This window comes from Brachypodium distachyon, chromosome 1 (genome assembly GCF_000005505.3).
Source record: "Brachypodium distachyon strain Bd21 chromosome 1, Brachypodium_distachyon_v3.0, whole genome shotgun sequence".
In the NCBI taxonomy this organism is placed as follows: domain Eukaryota; kingdom Viridiplantae; phylum Streptophyta; class Magnoliopsida; order Poales; family Poaceae; genus Brachypodium; species Brachypodium distachyon.
The window spans coordinates 64,911,687-64,932,721 of NC_016131.3; the positions used below are offsets into that span (position 1 = coordinate 64,911,687).

General features: G+C 49.3%; 2 protein-coding genes across 2 annotated transcripts; both read left to right on the top strand.

The window, feature by feature from the left end:
* Positions 1–302: 302 nt before the first annotated feature.
* LOC100836189 (phosphatidylinositol transfer protein 1) lies at positions 303–2,847 on the top strand. The gene is made up of 10 exons (XM_003558124.4): positions 303–453; positions 591–621; positions 715–863; positions 1,245–1,336; positions 1,477–1,484; positions 1,582–1,653; positions 1,746–1,913; positions 2,044–2,139; positions 2,219–2,341; positions 2,466–2,847. The coding sequence occupies exons 1-10, from the start codon at positions 434–436 to the stop codon at positions 2,556–2,558; spliced, it is 852 nt and encodes a 283-aa protein (XP_003558172.1). The 5' UTR covers positions 303–433; the 3' UTR covers positions 2,559–2,847.
* Positions 2,848–4,734: 1,887 nt separating this feature from the next.
* LOC100836802 (low temperature-induced protein lt101.2) lies at positions 4,735–5,365 on the top strand. Its single transcript, XM_003558126.3, has 2 exons — positions 4,735–4,902; positions 5,007–5,365. The coding sequence occupies exons 1-2, from the start codon at positions 4,822–4,824 to the stop codon at positions 5,088–5,090; spliced, it is 165 nt and encodes a 54-aa protein (XP_003558174.1). The 5' UTR covers positions 4,735–4,821; the 3' UTR covers positions 5,091–5,365.
* The last annotated feature ends 15,670 nt before the right edge of the window (positions 5,366–21,035 follow it).

A 21,035-nucleotide genomic window follows, 5' to 3' on the forward strand; every position in this document is an offset into this window, starting at 1 on the left:
TTGCAAGATACGTTACATAAAGGCAAACCCTGACGTATGTAAATTACTCACCTCACGAACCCTGGTGATTGTGATTGACACCACTTTGTGGGGAACTTTTGCAAATTTGCCCTTCTCAAACCTCGATTTGCATTTCAAAGATAACATCATCATCTTTTTTTTTAACAAGGACCCCTCTCCGTCAGCCCTCAGGGGGGATATCATCTCGCAATATACTAGTAGATGCCGACACCTTTTGCAATCGTGAGATTTCCCAATTGACAGAGGGCATAAGTGGAAAATGTATAAACAGCAATTTGAAGTTGTTCCAGAATCCTTCATTGCCTTCTTGCGAAACGGGCAAAAGGCTCTTCCTCCTTCCAGTTTCAAAAGGAAATCCAAACACGAAACTCAGCAAGACATCGAGCTTGGCCATCTCGATTCTATTTCAGCCATGGTTCAGATCAAGGAATTGTATCCTTCTACGATCACCTATATGTTCTTGGAATATCACTTTTATGTGCATGATTTTCCTTCTTTTATCATCTCTCTTGTTAACTCATTGTTCCGCGTGAAATTGGCACCTTGACTTCGATCCTGCGCGAATGAAGCCGAATCGTCATGCCTATGTCGATGGAGGAGGTATGGAGAATCGACAAGAAAATTCAGTAGGTTTTGTGTTCTTTTTTCTTGAGATAGTAACTTTGCTGATCAAGATCGATTATTACGCTGCAGTATGAAATTGGGCTCAGCTACACCATCATGAAGATGGAGCAGCAGAATACAAACGGCAAGGAGGGCGTAGAGGTGCTGCAGCAGGCCCCGTTTGAGGATGAGGAACTCGGTGAGGGCCAATTAACTTCGAAAGTTTATCATTTGCAAAGGTTCGTATGTATAAACTTGAAGTCATCTTGTTTTGTTTTGTTTAAGTGGGCTTCACGACTTCATAAATTGTTTCGGAAAGAAGAAAAACATGCCTATTAAAATCCATTCCAATCTTGTGAATATTTCTAGACATCCCCTGACAATAATAAGCCTGTCATGGTAATCATTCATGGGAGGCTAGAGCAAAGCTAAGTACATAATTGGCAAATTAGCATTTAGCAGTAATAAGGATTAAGAAGTATATATGTTGCAATCAGGACATTGTGAAATAGATATAGGTTTAGTTAAACTATGTGCATGAAAATTATAAATTAGAGAAAGATATTTCCTTCCCAGCAAACACTTGTAGTGCAAAAAATTGAAGGCGAAACTATATGCAGCAAAATTCCATCTTGGATGAAGGGCTTCGCGTCCACGAGTGCTCTCGCCGTGCACGAGGACTCCTGGTGTGCGTATCCAAAGAGCAGAACAGGTCCGCACAGAATCTTTGTGTACCAAATGTCAGACATATTTTAGCTACATTGCACGACGAACATTCTTGCTAAACTGTGTCCATTTGTATGTTCCTCCCATCTCCATGGTTGCCGTGGATGTTGCTCTGAACCTCATCAGTGATCAAGGTACCACGGAGCAGAGAAATCTTATGTTCTTAGAACCCAACACCCCTTTAGTTCATTCAGTACTTCCAGACTAACTTCATTCTTCGTGATGATGCAGTGCCCGCTTTTCAGCAAGTGTTCACTCACCATTGACACCGTGATTAGACCTGACAACGGCTGTTCTGACAATGTAAGCACATCCACTCGTCTCGTCCCCATGTTTAAGACTTTCAGACAAAACGAAAATATTAGTACTAAGGAGATCGAGTGCGTTACAACCAGGCGCATAATCTGACCAGTCAGCAACTAGCTGCAAGAGAGGTCGAGATCATCGACATCGCATCGGTATCACGGGACTACTGGAGCAAAGTGATCACTGCTCCGAAGGTCGACCTCACAACCTTTAAGTCCCAACTCACGAACCGAGGCCCTCTTCTGAAGGGGTGGATGGTAATGCAGATGTCTTAATCCCCCTTCCCCAGCACATATATACTTCAGATCAGAGGACCGTCAGATGCTCTTACTGTTAGATTTTGACATGTTCGCATGTTTTATGCGCATGGGATTCGAACTGGTTCAGGATTCTTGCCATCCCGTGATGACGACATACAAGCTGGTGACCATGGATGCTCCCATCTGGGGCTTGGGCGAGCGGCTCGAAGACTGCATCATCGCTGTACGTAGGCTCTGACCAGTCTTAAACTCTGAATTTGGCATGATATTACTTCAGAACATGAGAGCTAAGGTGGTTGCAGGGGGAGAGGGCGCTGTTCCTGGCGTGCCACCGGCTGTGCTTCGCGTGGGTGGACGAGTGGCACGGCATGACCATGGAGCAGATCCGGGACATGGAGAGGCACAACGACCTACTCCTCAAAAAGGTCAGCACGTCGGTCGGATGACTAGCTTGAACTCTTGATTCTTGAAGCTTCGATCTTATCGAGGAGTTTAGCACTTGTCGTTCGCGTTGGCTTCTGAATCCTGATCCGTGGCACGTCGCTGCAGACACTGAAGAAGGCTGCGTTGGCCGGGAGCAAGCACGAGGGCAAGAGGAAGTCTCTCAAAGACGAGATCGCAGTGGTCGGGAGCTGCACGTAGCGCTGTATGCTGCTTTGCTGGTTCCTGTGAAAGATGGCCCATTAATTTGTCCCCGGTGGCTCAATTGGGCGCAACATGGCCGAAGCAAATTCAGATTCGGTGCGTCAATTACGGCTAAATTAACACTGTACAGTACTGTACATATATGTCGTTTCAGAAACAGTGTACATAAACATGCGTGCGTCCGCTGAAGATGCTGCGGATATGGTGTCCCAAGGCGTCCATGCCCTGCCAGTGCGTGTGGTTCTCAACGTTAAATATTGGAGATGAAATGATGCTTCAGATGCTCGATTAGTCCCACTTAAAAGGAAGAGTTTTTCTTCTTCTTATCCGTGCCCATACGTGTGCGTGCAGCGTGCCTTGGTGCAGCAGCTCTATTCGATTGGAACTGGTGAATTGTTTTTGACGGCAGTCGGCACAAGGACCAAGTAACGATTAACGAACGTCACAGTTCGCGTCCGCTCCCCCATCCCCACCCGGCCGCACCCGCCCTGATCAAGTTATGTTTCCTTTCACAAAACGAGCGATTAGGTACTAATGGATTGGAGCGTTGTTGGGCGAGGAGCTCGGGGGCCTCTGTTGGGCTAGAAGCAGAGCTCAGCCTGCTAGGCCACTAACCTTTCAGGCGTTTTTCTCTTTTTCATTCTTAATTAATATTTGGGCCTGTACTTCTCCTAACACTCCCTAACCTATATCTGGGTCTCTGGATTGGCCGGGCCTTGGGCCGGCGTCCCTCTTGCATACAAACTCAACACAATCTTGGGCCTGTACAGAAACTCAACACAATCTTTGTCTTAATTTTTTTAAGGTTCAATACAATCCATGTCTCTTATCTGTCATCTTCTTTTCGCTCAAAAAAAATAAAATCTGTCATCTTCTGGATAGTCAAAACATGTAGAAGCCGTGACATCCAACTTATGTGATTTTAACTATTATATCTGTCATCTTCAGGACGGTACGTTTTTTGTATCACATACTCGAAACGACCGCTCGATTACTTTTATTTCCCATTCTGGGGAAGTGACTGCAAAACGTAACAAGTGACTACTCCCGCGGTCTCGTATTAAGTGATTTCAATTTATCCAAATATGAATGTATTTATGTCTAAAAAGGGTTTAGATAGATACATGTAATAAAAAATCACTTAATATGAGACGAATCTATCCCTAATAATAAAAGCAGGAAGGGTTCCTTCGTCGTCGTCCGCCGTGCATCAATTTCCGTGCATGTTTTGATTTTCCGTGTCTTCTTACACTCCATCGAACCTTCCTTTTCCTGTTTCCACAGCGCTGCCTTCTCGGGCCGCCGCCGCCGACTCAACTGCCCGCGCAGCACCTCCCTGCGGTGACCGCTCTCGATATGCGTCGGCGCCGGATTAGATTATCGTGCAAGAGACGAGCAAAGGGGTCCAGGGCTGATCGGCGCTATCCACCGTTCCTCGTGCACTGCACCACCGCGTGCTCTGACGCCAGCCACGGCCGGCGGGTGGTGTGGACTGGGTGCCATGTCCGTGGCCGCGACTGCTAGCATCGGTCTCGAGATCATTTTGATTGAATGTCCAATTATATTGTTATGTTTTGTATAAACATGAATTTTCGTGTGCACGTGTTTAAGCGGCCGTGGCAACGCACGGACCTTGTAGTATGGAATGTAAAACAAGTACACCGCCTTTAAGGCTACACTGTTAAGAAAACAGAGTTTAAGGCTATACTTTTAGGCAAAGAAGCAAAAACTAACAAATGGCAACTCCCGAAGATTAAATTCGGGTAAGCTACGAGTACAAACTCCGGGGTATCCTCCAAGTCACGGTGAGCTCGACGTCGACCACGGGAAGAAGAAAACGACGAGGCGACAGCTGTTGCGACTGCAAAAGGCGACCCAAAACAGCCAAAACGGGGCCACACAGACGTGTACGAATACAAGCAGGCCGGAACAAAAGAGACGGGCCACCAGCAGAGAAGGGAGCAGAGTTTTAAGTAGGGGCGAGGTTATAAAATCTTAATCCCCCGCAGTTCAGCATCCCGAATACGCACGCCACTCCCCGCACGAAATCTGCTACGTGGACTGCCACCGGCCAAGCCGCGTGCCGACATCGGGACACGTACCCCCCGCTCCAGATCGCATCGGAACGGTCACCCAGATCACCCAGACTTGTCTATATAAACCGGACGTGTACATTATCTGGAGATACATCGAATCAAACTGCAGTTCCAGGCGCTTCTTCAGTCCCAGAGAGTGAAAAAAAAGGAAAAGAAAGTGCGCCATGGCGTCGGCGACGTTCCTGGAGGTGATCCTCGCCATCATCCTGCCGCCCGTCGGCGTCTTCCTGCGATACGGCCTCGGGGTAAGTGTATTTCTTCGCTGCCCTTCGATTTTACGGGTTCCGTTGCGCCGTTTTGAGTCTCGTATCTGATTCTTTTGGTTACTGGTTTGCGTGCGATCGAGCAGGTGGAGTTCTGGATCTGTCTCCTGCTGACCATACTGGGGTACATCCCGGGGATCATCTACGCCGTCTATGTGCTGGTGGCTTAAGCAAGAAGAGCCTGCAGCTAGCAGGTCCGTCGATCGGCCTGTGATTGGCGAGGGGGTGTGTGCAAGAGCAGATGCTGCTGCGTTTTAGGGGTGTGATGTGTTGATCTGTATGCGCGTGTATGTATTGGGGGTATTGTGGATTGTGGCTGGTGATGAGTGTATTCCGGAGGGCTTTTGTGCGCTCGTCGGCTGCAGTGTATATGATCTTAGTGTTGGATGTTCATTCGTGCAAATGATCTTTTGGGACCAAAATCTTATGCATGATCACTAACAAATGAGACCATCTCCAATGCAAGAATTTTAGGATAGACGCTTCAACAGACCCACAAGTGCCCAAGCATCAGGCCATGTGTTGGAATTACTTGGTTTGGCTTTGTACCTTCACAATAATCCCTGTGTAGCACGAGGCAAAATTAGTTTAGCCTCTTGCTTATTGAGAGGGGATTAGACTCGATTTGTTCTTTACCTCTTCGGCTCTTTGCGTTCCTCCGCCGACAACGTCCCCGCCTAGTGGCTTCACAATGATCGCACTAGTACACGTGCGTTCCTCCAGCCAGCCGCCATCGTCCACGGCTCGTGGCTTCACAGTAATGAACAACATTGAACATGATGGCAAGACAAGTTGTTGAATAGCTCAATTTTCGCTAAGTCGCTAAAGCGATAAGCGAAAGAGAAAAGTATAATTTTGGCCATCAATTACTACATCCGTTCCTACCGGTCCCACACATCGCTACGGGTCCCACACATCGCTAGGTTAAGAACTAACGTAGCATGTTAATTATACCATTAGAAAATAGAGCATTTGAAATTTTTAATGATATAATTTTTTGATATAAAACTAATGTTACATTAATTAAATCTTCTGACCTAGGTATGCGTGGGCCCATAAACCGGAACGGAGGGAGTAGCAGTAAAGAGAAAAGTATAATTTTGACCATCAATTAGCAGTAAAGTTTAGAAATGGTTCTCAACTCAAATCTAAACCGGATTAGATGTTTTTGAGTGGTTTTGATTCCACGTGGCACGTTTTTCCTAAGAATTTGCTATGTCAAATGACATGATGCACAGTTGAGTGACCAAATCTATATAATTTCGAGTTCAGGGACCATTTGTGGTTGGAACTTAATGCAATTTGATGCGGTAAGTTCGGAGAAAAACCGCTCAACATGAAATCAAAACCGTTCAAAATCCGGAAAAGAGACTCAAAAGACTACATACTGCCAATCGAGTGACAAAATATGCGTTCTCTTAAAAAACTAAAATAACGAAGTACAAAACGCTTCAGGGAACAAATCTTGATGACTACGATGGATGTTAATGGACTTTGGTGATCATTTTTCCATATGTCGTCACTTTTACCTTCGGGGTGCCGCCCCTAAGGATACAAAAACCCAACAAAACTACTTGCGACACATTGGTGATTCACCTGAACCGGTGTCGAACCGTCGATAAAAAAGGAACCGAAAGACTGGTCAAGATTACAAGTCCTATAGCTTCTCTCTCTCTCTCTCTCTCTCTTTCTTTTTCTTTTGAGAGAATTTCATATTTGCCACTCAAATTTTGCGCATATGTCCAAATGACACTCGGAATTTTCTTGTTCCAAATTTGCCTAAGTTGACCATCAAATAAGAGATGAAGAGACAATTTTTACCCCTAGATAGCATGTTGATTTTTCCTTTACAACATGGCGCCTTACAACAAAATACTCCACCCGTCTCATTTTATTTGTTGCTTTAGATTTTTATTTTTCCCCTGTAATAAGTGTCGTATTGGGTAGTACTGATATCGGTTTTCGGAATTCATTCCCTACTGCCTAATTACTTTTTTTGACAGCACTGCTTAATTACTTTGTTCGGTGTGCATGCAGCCACCACCTGTAAGTGCATGCGATCCGGCGTGAAATGTGGGGCCCCAAGGGGCCAGGGCGTGAGATTACTTACAACAAAATCAACTCCTGTTTCAGCCGCACCAATAATCGGGTGCTTTGGTATTTGGACTAAATTTAAAACGAAAAAAAAATGAGGCGGATGGAGTATTTTGTTGAAAAGAAAAAAAATCAGCATACTCTCTGGAGGTAAAATTGACTTTTCAATTCTTACTTAACGGTCAACCATCGGTAGTGGCGTATTTGTACCCCATGCAATTTTGAGTGACAAATTTGAAACAAGAAAATTCTAAATGACATATGAGCAAAATTTGAATAGCAAACGTGAAATTCTCTCTTTTCTTTTTGAGGTGGTACGGCTTCTTTCTCTCGGGAAGGTAGGTTTAGCAAACGCTCTCTTCTGACCTCAGAGATAAGTTCAAATTGGGCCGGCCTATTTTCAGTCTAGCGGGCTAACTCACGCTAAGGGGCGCCTGATTCTGGGAAGGGTCGGGCTTGTACGCGTTGGCTGGCCAGGCCAGGCTTACCTGTGCTGAAATTTCTAATTTAAGTAGGGTTGGGCCTTTGCGGCTGATTGTTCAGTGAAACTAGCAGAGCCTAAAAGGCTTCTTAATCCTAGCCCACTACTAATGTTACCACTTATGTCTTCAGTTTATTCCCCTCAAAAAAAAACCTTATGTCTTCAGTTGGATACTGCCATACTGGGCGCACGCGCACCAGACACCAAACAACCATTTGAAGGGCTAGATTTCAGTGAGCTTGGATCGTTGTTCTAAAAAATAAACTGAGATTGCTTTCGGTTTACTGGGGGCTGTCAGTGTCAGATACTTAGACCAGAGGTCCACCGTGTGCTTAGTCAGCAATAAATAACGGAGTATAGCAGGCAATTAGAACTTATCTATTGACCGACGACCAAGGTGCCGAAAGTGTTCGTTGCTTCTTTTTGGGGTCGTGCAAGAAAAGGTTTTCTGTGCAACTCATAGCCCCATTCCCTTCCGGAAAAGGGAAGAAACCCCTGGCACATACATGACCTGATTCGGAAAACAGCTAAAAAGATCGATGAGCTTCCCGTGCATGCACGCCCTGGTGACTGCTGAGCTAGCCAGCCAGCGGATCCGACCTTTTCCAGCCATCGCTGTAATGCACGCACTGGTGTCTGTCTATCTGAGGCGCCGCGTCATGCATACTGAATTACCGATGCGAGCCTAGATATCTGAAAAAAGGTCGAATTTTCCGCAGCACGGAGTTCTCGGGCTACAGTCTGATTGCCATCCAACGTATACTGTACTTCATGTGGACTACACTAGCTAAGCTGTCTACAAAAACAAATACGTGAGCTCGAGGTTTGCAGTCCCAGCGTTGCTGACTGCGTGACACATGCATATACGGCTCCGTGCAAATCTAACGCCGAATCGATCTGCTGGCTCATCATGACACCCACAAACGCCGGTCGGTGATCAAACTGGTATATATATACGCAAGTGGTGATAAAACTGGCGCAAAAAACTCGGGCCGACAGACAACTAGCTAGCCCCAGTTGCTCATTTCTCTTGCAAGCTCCAGATCGAGGCACATATAAGCTCCGGCATGAACATGTCAACGTGCAGCTAGATAGCACTTGCGTTAATCTTGCATATTAATTTCATCATGTGCTACTAGAAAAGCGGGCATCGATCCGTGCATATATGTACTGGGGCGGGAACGTGGCGGGATGTATAGTTGCATTGGTGGGAGGCCTCAAAACGAGATGCTTATACGAGCCATAACCCCCAAACGGCCAAACGTGATGTTGGTTGCATGCATGAATCCCATGATTAATTCTACACACACGCGCGAAGCCAAGTCGGTCGACATGCACGGCACGCGGAGGGAATTACGGAGAGAATCGACGCGGGGAGACGACAGACAGATCGTCGACTGCCCACCAGCAGTCTGATCCTCCCTTTCAATTATGCCTGCCGGCCAGCTCGCTCACACATGTACACCACCTCACCTGGTGATGGGTTTAACTGATTAAGAAAGATAGATGAGCAATTGAGCAGAATGCTGTGTCGTGTGCCCCTTGGCCGCGTGCACCAATGATCCCTCCGGCCATCCCTTCCTCGTCAAGTTTTCTCTGCAACTCGCACCGTACACTGGCTGAAATAACGCTGCACGCATGATTCAATTAGGCAGATGCACCTGCCAATATAGTGTTCAGTTTGGAACTACTGAACTAGTACTTTGAGATATAGATCCCCTTCTAGAATGTTCCAGAAGTATTGTCATTCATGTATAAACTGCAGGTTTTGCAGGGTTTTCCCCCCATCTATGTTCGTGTAGAGAGAAGATCGAAGCTGCAGCAGCAGCGGGTGTGTGTCCCATGCGAATTAATAAAGGGCACACAAAAGTTTCCCCAAATTACAACATGCATGGGCCATCAGCTGCCTATCTAATCTGATCGATCTGGAAAAACAAAGCCAGCGCTGCCTTTGGAACCCATCTGATGATGATTACGGCATTACGGTGCTGTTCTCTCGCTCGCTCGTTGCTTTACATTTGAGCCAGACAGACAGCTCACGCCTCTGATCTTACAGCTAACTCCCAGCCCAGCCTTGTCCCTTTGCGGGTCTCCCCCCCCCCTCCGGTCCAGTCAAACCTAAGCTCACTTTCTCGATCCCTCTCTCCTGATATCCTCCCATCCTCTACAGTGCAGTGCTGCACTGGAGAGTAGTTACAGTTGTCCACGTTGCGGGCACCAGGCACTGGCAGGAAGAGAAGAAACAACGGGAGGAGAGGAAAGGAGAGATTCCCGTTGATCTGGACCGGGGACTGGAACATGTGCTTGCCCCCGCCCCGGCCACTTGTTTGCGGTGCTCGGACGGGACGGGTGAATTTTCCGGGGCGGTTTACTCGTGTGGATCGCCCGATCGGACGATCGGGATCTTGCCTCCGAGCTGCAGGGCAGTGAAAAATACGGAGTAGATAGCTAGTACACTCTGCTGCAATACACTGGTGCAAAAAGCGCTGCCGGCATTCCTGCACTGGCCCATGCCGCCATGCGGTAACGGAACTAAGTAGGCTTGCTATTTTAGGATCCTAGCTAGCTAGGTGCTAGTAGTATTATTGGATTGTTCGCAACCGAAAAAGACATTGGGTTTGGTGACTGATCCATGTTCTCAACTTGATACTACTGCTCTGGTTGGTAGACCGTGCGTAACTGTATCCGCACCAGATTAATTTGATGGCAAAAAGTGCGCGCCTTTTTCTTAAATATACCGGGCATGATCAGGTGTTTGGATTTGGATATACTCCACTGCTGGTAGTATAGTAATTAGCAAAAACTATGCTGAACTTCCTTCCGTGAAAAAAAAACTATGTTAACAGAATAACAGCGATAATCAGAAGCAACAAGTGCGTCCGTACCACACGCAGGTCTGTAGAAATGTACGTACCGCATCATCCAAACGTTTTTAATAGTAGTACGATGTAACTCTTCTCTAGACAGTATTCAACGTACTGCTAGCACCACATTTGTTTTGTGAGCAATTCGAGATTCAGAGAATATCTGCATGATCCCTTGACAATTTGTCGGTTCTTAGACCTGGGCTAGTTAAATTGGATCTTAGTCATAAATCCTTGAAGTAATGATGTCAGATGCGAAAACTTGTCGGGTTGCAAACACCAGCTAGATGGCTTGCTTCAAACAACCGATTAAGTAACCGAGAGCAAGAAGTGACAAATTGTAGCAGCCGCTCTGTAAAAACAACATGCACCCTATTCGGCATAAATAACACGCCCGTGTTTTTACTGTTTACAGCGTACCTGAGAGTATTTACACGGTTGTTCGAATGATGAGCCAGCACAACCAAAAAAAAAAAACAATTCGCTAGTATAGTATATCTGACGTGGTCTCACGTGAGGAGTACTTGTCAGGCTTGAAGACACACACGTATCTTGTCCGCACGCCCAGTTGGCAAGTCTAGCTATCCATGAAACCCATGGTGCATGTCGTCGTCAGAAGTCACGACCCGGTTAAGCCTTTGAGGTTGTCCAAACTCCAAAGCGGCACTATCCGAGGAATATAACGGCGACGGCAACGGGGAAAGTCCAGGCTAGGCAGTGCGCGCAGTTGTCCTGCGGGGACATGATGATGTCTCACGAGAAGGAGAATGCCGGCCACTGATCGGCCGATCAGTGGTTTGGCCGGCAGTAGTACTACACAAGTGGCAAACCGGCGCGCCATGGATCCACCTACCCTCCCGCGGCCGGGCGCACGCTGTTTTCGGGGCCCTTTCTCGCGTGCGATTCGGGACCGCACCAGCCCGTGCATCGATCGATCTCAGCTGGGTGCGTCCTAGGGCCCCCGAGTCTTCGGTGGCTGTTTGGTTTGAGCACACAATTGTCTTGTTAAATATGTGGTTGCTAAAATATTAGTTGAGGATTTGATTGTCCATAATTTGGTCAATTTTGGCCAAAAAAATAAACTAGAGTTGGTAGTTGGTAGTGGAAAATTGACTTGCCAAAAAATTGTCTTTGATCCAAACAAGAACCAAATCTTGATCAACGACCAAAACTTTGGTAGGACATGATTTTGCCACCATCCAAACATACCTTGTATATTGGTCGTCAGGAACACTCGACCACGCCAACGCAATATGGTCGATTCGAGATCGCATCCGTGCATTATGATGCATCTTTGGGGGATCAGTTGCCCATGCTACTCTTTATGACGCAAAGCCAAGGGATGAAGTGAACGGCAGTCCAAAAAAATAAAAAAAGCGAAGGGAGGAACAAATTAAGGGCACAGCTGGCCAAAGGCGCTAGGCCATCATGCTAGCTAGGACGACCTTTGTTGACGTACCTACGTACGTATACGTGTACATGGTAGCAATTTGTGCGTTCTTAATTGGGCAAGACAAATGGAGTAGACGTACTTCTTACATATGCCGGCTGTGTTGCCAGTAACTTCTAGTTATACGCATGTGTGCACAAGCCGTCGCGCGAGCTAGAGCCACTTATATATCATCGCATGACTAGGGAATTTGTGCTTGCATGGCACTCAATTTTTCGACGAATTAGCAGGAGCACTGTTACTCAAAAAGAAAAGCCCCCAAGCAATCCTAGTTACTCCCGAAATACTCTCTTAATAGGGTTGAAATTGGCAACACTCAACCGCCAACGTCGGGAAATATCTGATATTCTCAAAGATTTTTGGATTTCTTTCCTTCCAGATGCACTCAACTGTACGAGGTTTTACTACAAATAAATTAAATTCTTCCTTTGTCACGGCCAAGACCATCTTTTTCATTTGGGAAATGATTTAGTCTCACCAACGGATCAAAACGTAATTTGAACAAATAAACTTGGTGAAATTTGCCTGGACCGGTTAATTTTAGCATCTGACTGTCTTTCGGTGTCAATATGAGCAAAACAATCAAAATATGACTATATGTGATCTAGTTTTGAAGGTATCACGAAGACAAAACAAAAGGTGAAATCATATCTTAAATAACGAGTTTACAATTTGAGATTTAATTATTTAAAACATTCATTTTTTTTAAGAATTTGATAACGGTCCGTTGTTTCATCCATTCTGCGTTCGTCAAACAAGCTAAAACAATACATGCTAAAAATACTGGAGTAGTCAATTTTCTCTGACGAGTGGACCTATCTAATATGCCCCACATACCTTTACCTGCTCCGATCGATCTGACGATGCGATGCGGGGTCGCGAGCTAAGATTAAATTTAGCAGACTCACTTGTTAGGCATTTGTGTTCAGATTTGCTATTTCTATGTTCCTCAAGCACTCGACCAAGTTACACATTATCAAGCAAACCTTACCGTTGCACAAATTTAATGTGCAACATCATAACCAATCAATAGTTCAGTTCGAAGAGAAAAAAGTCTTCTTCAAAAAAACAACCAACCAATTGTTAGATACAGAAACAATGCTTCGGATCGTCAACAGAAGTCGATAGAGAAGATACAATTAAAGCTCCGTCTGTATACACTAACTAACTAATTGGTGTCTGACGATGTTTTCCTTTTAGCTCTGTATACACTAACTAACTAATTGGTGTCTGACGATGTTTTCCTTTTAGCTCTGTATACACTAACTAACTAATTGGTGTCTGACGATGTTTAGTGAATTCCATTTTTTACCCTCTCTTTGAAACTTTTTGACACAATCTACCCCATTTAAGGAAATTTCCAATGTTGTAATATAATAAATTCCTTACATGGGCCGGGCCGTAATCCTACGTGGCGACGACTAAATCAACAAATCGCAAAGACCGGTCAATTTGCCAACAAGGTATAGCCATGCCAACTAGTCACCGGTCAAAGGAGTCAACAAGTCAAAATCTCTCATGCCATGGTCAAAGAAGAAGAGAAGTTTGAGTAGTGGCCAAGAAAGGTATAGAGATGAGCTTACCACTTTTCCCTCACTTTCCCTCTCCCTCAAGGATAGCCATGGTTTTTTATTATGAACCACTAAGCTATAAATACCAGTCATGGGGACATGCATCATTCACTCTCCATTGGAATAAAATCAAAGAGGTGAGGGCTAGAGCAACCTAAGGCGCCCGCTCTTGAGTGCTCGGGTCGAGCCTAGTCTCGACTCGACCTCGGGGACGCGACTTGGGAAGTCTAGTTTCGAGGTTTCGGGCGTCCAGTACGACCCCGACTCGAAGTAGAGGGATCGGGTTAGAGTCTCGAGGGTATCTCAAGCTCGCTCATTGGGAAGACAAGTTCGGCCCAAGTCCGAGGCGGCCCCTAGAGATCTCTCGCCATAGGTGATTTGGGAAGATGAATTCGGCCCAAACACTTGGCTAATGACCCCCTCGAAGCCTCTCCTAACATAGGACTAAGTCGTACCCGCAGGGTCGACCGAACCTATTCAAAAAATATCGACGTGTCAACTTGTCCCAAGTGTACGGCGACCTTCGCTATAAGCCCGGCGTACACCCCCTACGTATTATTCTCGCATTTGTGCCATCGAGCATTGGCACCCCGTACTCCTGTTGTTTTCTAGAACAACAACAGTGGCGCCGACCGTGGGAAACCCTCGCCGCAATTGAAGATTTAATGGCACCGACGAAGCCTACTTCGTCGGGTGTCCAACTTGCCGCGAAATCTACACGGTTACAAACGAAGAAAGCAAGCGCCTCGGGGGCTCCCGAGGAAAGAGAAATTCTCACCAATCCGGACGCCGCCGCAAGCATGGGCGCCACGACGGAGGTCGTGGCTGCACCCCCGCTCCCAGCCGTCCCCGAAGGAGCCGAAGCACTCGGAACCGTCGTAGGCGGTCCTTCGGTCCTCACCGTCGTGGTGGCAAGGATCGGCGAGCTACCCGCGGTTACCGCCCCCGCAAGGGACGCGGAACTCGGTATGCCTTGTTCAATGGGCTTCGCGCCGCCTTCCCTGCAACCGGTAGTAACCTTGCCCTCGGAGCCTACGAGGGGAAACAATGTGGCATCAGGAGGATCCGCGCCGGAAACCCAAGGAGTCCCGGCTTACGACCCCTCCAACCCGGGACTACCTCCATTGGCGCTCGCTGCGATCGCCCATGGAGCTCCTTGGTACCACCCATATTGGGGACTTCCGTCGCACGGTGCTCTCCAAGTCGCACACACTCCAAACCAGCCTCGCTTTGCGAGTGCCCCGCAAGTGCCCCTTGCTCCCCCCGCCGGGGCCGAACAAGGTGGCAACGAAGCTCCGCCTCAAGGTGTGCCCCGCGGAGAACGAGATCCCAGCGTGCACGGAAACGAGCACGGGGCGGAGTCCGGAGCCCTTGCCGGGGGTGAAAGAAATCCTCACCGACACTCCGACCCTCCAAGAAGATGCCGAGATCCCTCTCCGAGTGATCCTTCTAGCGATGTGAGCGACCCCGAAGGAGGATCTCGTCGCCGAAAAAACCAGAAGGGCCGACCATCTTGTAACCCGCTCACACGGGAGATCCAAGACGCGGCTTTCCCTCCAAGATTCAAGCCGTCGGCGATACGGCCATACAACGGAGAGTTCAACCTCTTCAATTCCTGGACGTCTATTCCACCGCCATACGAGCATCGAGTGGAGGCCCCACCGAGATGTGCAACATTTTCCCACTCGCGCTCACCAGGATGGCGCAAACTTGGTTTTATAACCCGCGGAAAAATTCCGTGCGTTCGTGGGAGCGCCTCCAGGAGGTCTTCATCGCCAACTTCCAAGGAAATTTCAAGGAACCCGTGCAAGCTCACGAACTTTACGCCGTGAAACAAAGGCCGGGAGAGTCTTTCCAAAGCTTCTTCCATCGCTTTGCGAAGGTCCGAAGCCAAATCGCCAACCCACCGTCGACGACCATGATCGACGCTTACATGCAAGGACTTCTCCAAGGAGAAGTGAATCGCGCTCTAAATCGAAACCCGCCAAAGACGACCAAAGAGCTCTACCGGATCTTGCAAGAATACGCTTGGGGCGAAGATGGAGACATCGCCAAGAAGGACACACGACGTGGCACGCCCGAAGGGACTCCTGCATCGGATCAGCCCTAGGCATCCACACCATCTACCAAGAGGAAGAGGAGGCGAGGCAAGAGGGCGCTCGGTGATAAAGCTCGAAAGATCTTCGCCGTCGAAGGGGAAAACTCGTCCCAAAAGACTTGGCAGCCCAAGAAGCCTCCTCGCCCCGCCGAGGGAGGCGCCGGGAGATGCCTCATCCACAACTCGGCAAGCCACAGCACCAAAGAGTGCAATACCCTCATCGCAGCTCGTAAAGAGTTCCAAGCACGAATGCAGGCCTGACGCAAGGATGAGAAGGCGTCCGAGGCCCCGCGCCCCGCCAACGTCATCCTTGCCGACCCTGCGCCCAAGTAAGAGAACCTCCCGTTTCAAGAACCCGCTCACCATATCGGGGTGATACTCGGGGGCTCCGCCACAGGCGAGGGTCAAAGAGGCAACGCAAGGAGTATGCGCGCGAAGTCAACGTCGTTGGAACTTGCACTCCAACACCACCACCCGAGTGGGCAAGTGTACCAATTTCCTTCACCGAGGAAGACGCTAAGGGGATATGCTTCCCACACGACGATGCCCTCTTCGTGACGGCCATCGTCTCAAATTGCGAGCTCAAGAAAATACTTGTGGATGGCGGAAGGTCCACTGACATCTTGTACCCGAGCACGCTAAAAAAGCTGATGGAGCCACAGGGAGGATACAAGAATGGTTCCTTGCAACCGTCGCTTTACCCCCTAACCGGCTTCGTCCCAGGCAAGTCCATCTAGCCGCTCGGCCAAATTGAGCTCCTCACGAGCTTCGGAGATGCCACTAATCATCGGACCAAGCTCGTGTGCTTCGACGTGGTGGACATGGAGGCCTCCTTCAACGCCATCCTTGGCAGGACGACCCTGAACCGCCTCTGCGCTACCGTCCACCACAACTTCCTATGCATGAAGATCCCGGGCCCAAAAGGCGTGATCACGGTCCGTGGCGAGCAATCCTCTGATAGGAAGACGCTATATCGCCACGAGACTAAGTGCACCGAGAAGGGAGAAGCGTCCAAATGCGTCCACATGCTCTCAAGCACAGGGGAGTCCAAGACCGATCACCCGGAACGCTACATCCCTAAGCCCCTTCCCAAGGGAGAGCTTAAGGAGATACGCGTCTCCGACAACAACGCCACGCGCATCGTGAAGATCGGAGCCGACCTCTCGATCGAACTCGAGAAGAAGCTCATCGACCTGCTCCGGGAGAACTCCGACCTTTTCGCTTGGTCTCCCTCTAACATGGGAGGAGTCTCACGCAACGTCATGGAGCATCGACTCGCCGTAAGGCCCGACAAGGCGCCCGTGAAGCAGAAACTCCAAAAACTCTTCACGGAGCGAAGCGAGGTCATCAAGCAAGAAATTGCGAAGCTCTCCGAGGCCGGACTCATCCGAAAAGTTTGGCACCCCGAGTGGTTGGCCAATCCGGTCTTGGTGAAGAAAGCAAACGCAAGTGGCGGATGTGTGTCGACTTCACCGACCTGAACAAGGCATGCCCCAAGGACGACTACCCTCTCCCGTGGATCGACCAGCTAGTCGACTCCACAACGGGATGCGAGAGGTTAAGCTTCTTGGACGCCTATTCAGGCTATCACCAAGTCCACATGGGAAGACCGGCTTCATCACTCCCATTGGCACCTTCTGCTATCGCAGAATGCCTTTTGGTTTGAGGAACGCCGGTGCGACCCTCCAACGCCTCGTCAGCCTTATCCTCAAAGGGCAATTGGGGAGAATTGCCAAAGGGGCAACGGAACTAGCTCCCTTCTCGCTGGAGCTTACCACGAGAACGGCTATAAAATCTCAGGTCCTCGCTGACTTCGTGGCCGAGTGGCATGCGCCGCAAGCCCCGCCCGAAGAGACGTCGCCCAGGGCCGGGCCCCCTGAACCACATTGGATAATGAGGTTCGACGGTGCCAAGCGCCTCAACGGTGCTGGACTGGAGTTGTACTCATCAGCCCCGAAGGGAAGATCCTGGAGTACACCGCCCACCTCCACATCAACGCAACCAACAACATGGCGGAGTACGAAGCACTCCTTCTCGGACTCCGGTTGGCTAAGGCCATGGGTGTTCGACGCCTTCTCATCCAAGGTGACTCCCAGCTGGTGATAAACCAAATGGACAAGTCATATCAATGCCTTGATGAAAGGATGAAGAAGTATATTGAAGAAGTTCGCAAGGTGGAACGGTACTTCCTGGGCATGGAGGCACGACGCATCTCACGAGAAGAAAATCACCTTGCCGACAGATTGGCCCGAACGGCCGGTTCCAAGGAACCTCTGCCACTCGGCACATTCTTCAAGGTGATCCGCGCCCCATCCATAGGAGAAGAAGCCGATGACTCCGACGAAACTTCAAAGACCAGTATGGTCATCGACAATCCACCCTCTTGGATGACGCCAATTATCCGCGTATTGAAAGGAGAGGTGGATGAGGAGGCGGGAGGCCCAAGCGCCAAAACTTTGCTTGCAAAAGCAAAGATGTACGTCCTCCTCGACGGCATCCTTTACAAGAAGGGTGCGGCCGCGCTACTCAAATGCATAACCCCCAACAAGGGGGCTGAGCTCATCCAGGAGATCCACTTCGGAGTATGCGGCCATCATCTTGCGCCAAGAGCCACCGCGGTGAAGGCTTTACGACAGGGATTTTATTGGCCCACCATGGTGCAAGACGCAATCACAATATTACGAAGATGCGAAGCTTGCCAAAAAATGGCTAACTCAATTCACGCGCCGGTGACGACCCTGAAGAATATCCCAATAACTTGGCCATTTGCACGCTGGGGAATGGACCTTCTCGGGCCTTTCCCTGCATGCATCGGGGGCTAACTTCTCCAAAGGGATAGAAGCTGCGCCACTCGGCAAGATCACGTCACAGGCCATCCAAAATTTTTTCTGGGAAAACATCATATGTCGATATGGTGTCCCACGAGAGCTAACCGTGGACAACGGCAAGCAGTTCGACTGTGCAGAATTCATTAAATTCTGCGAATGCCTCGAGATCAAGCTGCAATTCACATCCGTGGCCTACCCCAAGAGCAACGGCGCATGCGAGAGAGCTAATGGACTAATCCTCCAAGGGCTCCGCCGATGGGTAGAACACACGGCCCGCAAGGCAAGAAGAGCATGGGGGGATGAACTCGCCAGCGTGGTTTGGAGCATACGCACCTCCGTAAGCCGTTCCACGGGCCGAACACCATTCTGTTTGGTGTATGGCGCCGAAGCAGTTCTTCCCGCCGAGGTAGAGTTCCGCTCACCTCGGGTCGAAAGACTCCAAGAAGCTACTCCACTTGCCTTCATAAAAAATGAAGAGCATCACAACACGGCCGTCGATCTTGTGGAAGAACCTCGTGACAAAGCCCTCATGAGGCACACCATCTACGAGCAGAGCGCCGCACGCTTCTACAACACGAGGGTGCGAGAACGAGCTTTCTCCCAAGGAGACCTCGTGCTGAAAAAGAACGTCGACCCAAAACTCCAGCGCAAACTCGATCCTAAATGGGAAGGACCATACCGCATCGCCACGGTATTGGGCAATGGTGCATACAACCTCGAGAACATGGAGGGGAAAAACCTCGTCCATGCCTGAAACGGCGACAAACTCCGACGTTTCTACGCCTAAGGAGGAACCTCAAGGTCGACCCTCGCCACTCCCGAAAGAAGACTATCAGCGCCCAACCGGCCACTTCCCTACGAAACTTCAGGGGATCGTAGGTGCCAACGAGGCCACGTCTATATAAGGCTTGTAAGTGCCCATCGGGCCATACCTTAAGACAAGCAAGCGAGGGATCAATAAAAATGAGTCTTTGATAAAAAAGTGACACGAGACACTCATACGGCCCACCGTCGTAAAGGGAACCCCGTCGAGTAGCAATGTCACGAAGGGACGATCCCCAAAACCGAGTTGCTGCCCTAGTGCCGCTCACCAAGGGACACCGAAGGGCCTACGTTGGCTCAGGCATCACCTGAAAATGTCTTCGGACATAAGTCGCCACCAGCGACCCGTTCCTTGGTGGATCCTAGCGTGCCTCGAGGCCATCCGCCAAGTAGAACCAAGTCCCCCGAGGGCCGGAAGCTCCTTAAAAGGCATTTAAGGAGAACCGCAAATAAGCGAGTTATGCATGAGCTTACTTACCTCGGAGAAACATGCTACCCGCGGGCGAGACGTCGCGCACGAGCTTGCATGATAGTAACCGAGTTAAGGCTCCATAATAATCGCGGGAAAGCATAGCTTCCTGAAGTCCGAAGAGGAGAAATTCCGCATGAATTTCCCCGAACGGCAGGTTGAAATGTCCGGATCACTACCGGCATATCGATAGCGACCCCACAAGGGTACAAGGACTCATGGCTCGTAACCATGGCCTAAGGCACCGAAGCCAAGTCGTATAGCAACAGCGACAGCAATTGATTACGCAAAAGTGTGATCATAGCGAACGATCACAAGTTGTATAAACTGAGGAAATATAATACTTCACCAAGAAGGAAATATAGTACTCCAAAGAACACATGTTGATCCAAGTTAACATTTCCGATAATGTTGACTACATGGTGAAAACATAAGAAAATACATGCCGAGCTAAGTTGACATTACCGACAATGTTGACTACATAGCAAAGCACGAAACACATCAAAAAAGCTGCCTTACAACCTCTATGTCTAAGCCTAGAACATGCAAGTCATGAGGCTATGTCATAAGTGGATATGCAACGTCGCATAAGTAAGCAGCTGAGGTACCTTGTCGCCTCAAAAGGCAACAAGACTCAAGCCCCACCGTCGCTCTCCTGAAGAGCGGGCTCAAGGCAACGCACGAAGCGTCGAGCCAAAGCGCGAAGAGGAGCTCCCTGGTCCGCCAGAAACTTCTTCGCCCCATGAGTCATCTCACCCTTAAGTCCACTCGTCCCGGCACTGCCGTACAGGACAGTCGCGACTGCCAACGAAACAAGTCGAGCACCCGTACTCAGAAGGCACCTCTTCACGGCCGGCTGAAGGAACTCCACCTGTGAAGTAAGCACCCTACTCGTCTCGTCCGTCGTACGACACGGGGGAAGATCCGGTTGAGGGGAGCCCTTCAAGCAGAGTATCATCTCTCGAACCTCTGAAGCCTGGGTGAGCAGGAGCGAGACCACCTTGAGGGAGGCGACCTCCGCTCGAGCGTGCTCCACGTTGAGGCTGGCCACCACCAAGTCCTCCTCGGCACGACGGGTCTTCGCGATCGCATCCTTCTGGCCCTCCTCGGCAAGGTGAGCCCTCGCCTCCATGGCCGCAAGCTCCGCCGACACCCAAGAAAGCTCAGTCTCGACAGCCTCCCGCCGCGCCCTCTCTGAGGCCAACTCACTCAGGGCAAGGGTGGCCTTCAAGGTCTCGGCGTCCAAGGCCGCCGAAAACACCTCAACCTGAGCCTTGAGAGCGGGAAGACTGCCCACGGCCTCAACCAAGCCTCTCACCAGGCAAAATAAGAGGAATCATGAGCGCTGACCGACAATATGGACCTAGCAAGAAAGTAGACGAGGAAAGCGGACTCACAAGCTCCAACGCTTCGAGCGGGTCTCTCACTCCTCCCTCGG

Coding starts and splice junctions, on each gene's coding strand:
- LOC100836189 (XM_003558124.4), top strand. CDS start 434: ATGGTTCAGATCAAGGAATT. Junction 454..590: donor ATGGTTCAGATCAAGGAATT/GTATCCTTCTAC, acceptor GCGCGAATGAAG/CCGAATCGTCATGCCTATGT. Junction 2,342..2,465: donor ACGACCTACTCCTCAAAAAG/GTCAGCACGTCG, acceptor ACGTCGCTGCAG/ACACTGAAGAAGGCTGCGTT.
- LOC100836802 (XM_003558126.3), top strand. CDS start 4,822: ATGGCGTCGGCGACGTTCCTGGAGGTGATCCTCGCCATCATCCTGCCG. Junction 4,903..5,006: donor TCCTGCGATACGGCCTCGGG/GTAAGTGTATTT, acceptor GCGATCGAGCAG/GTGGAGTTCTGGATCTGTCT.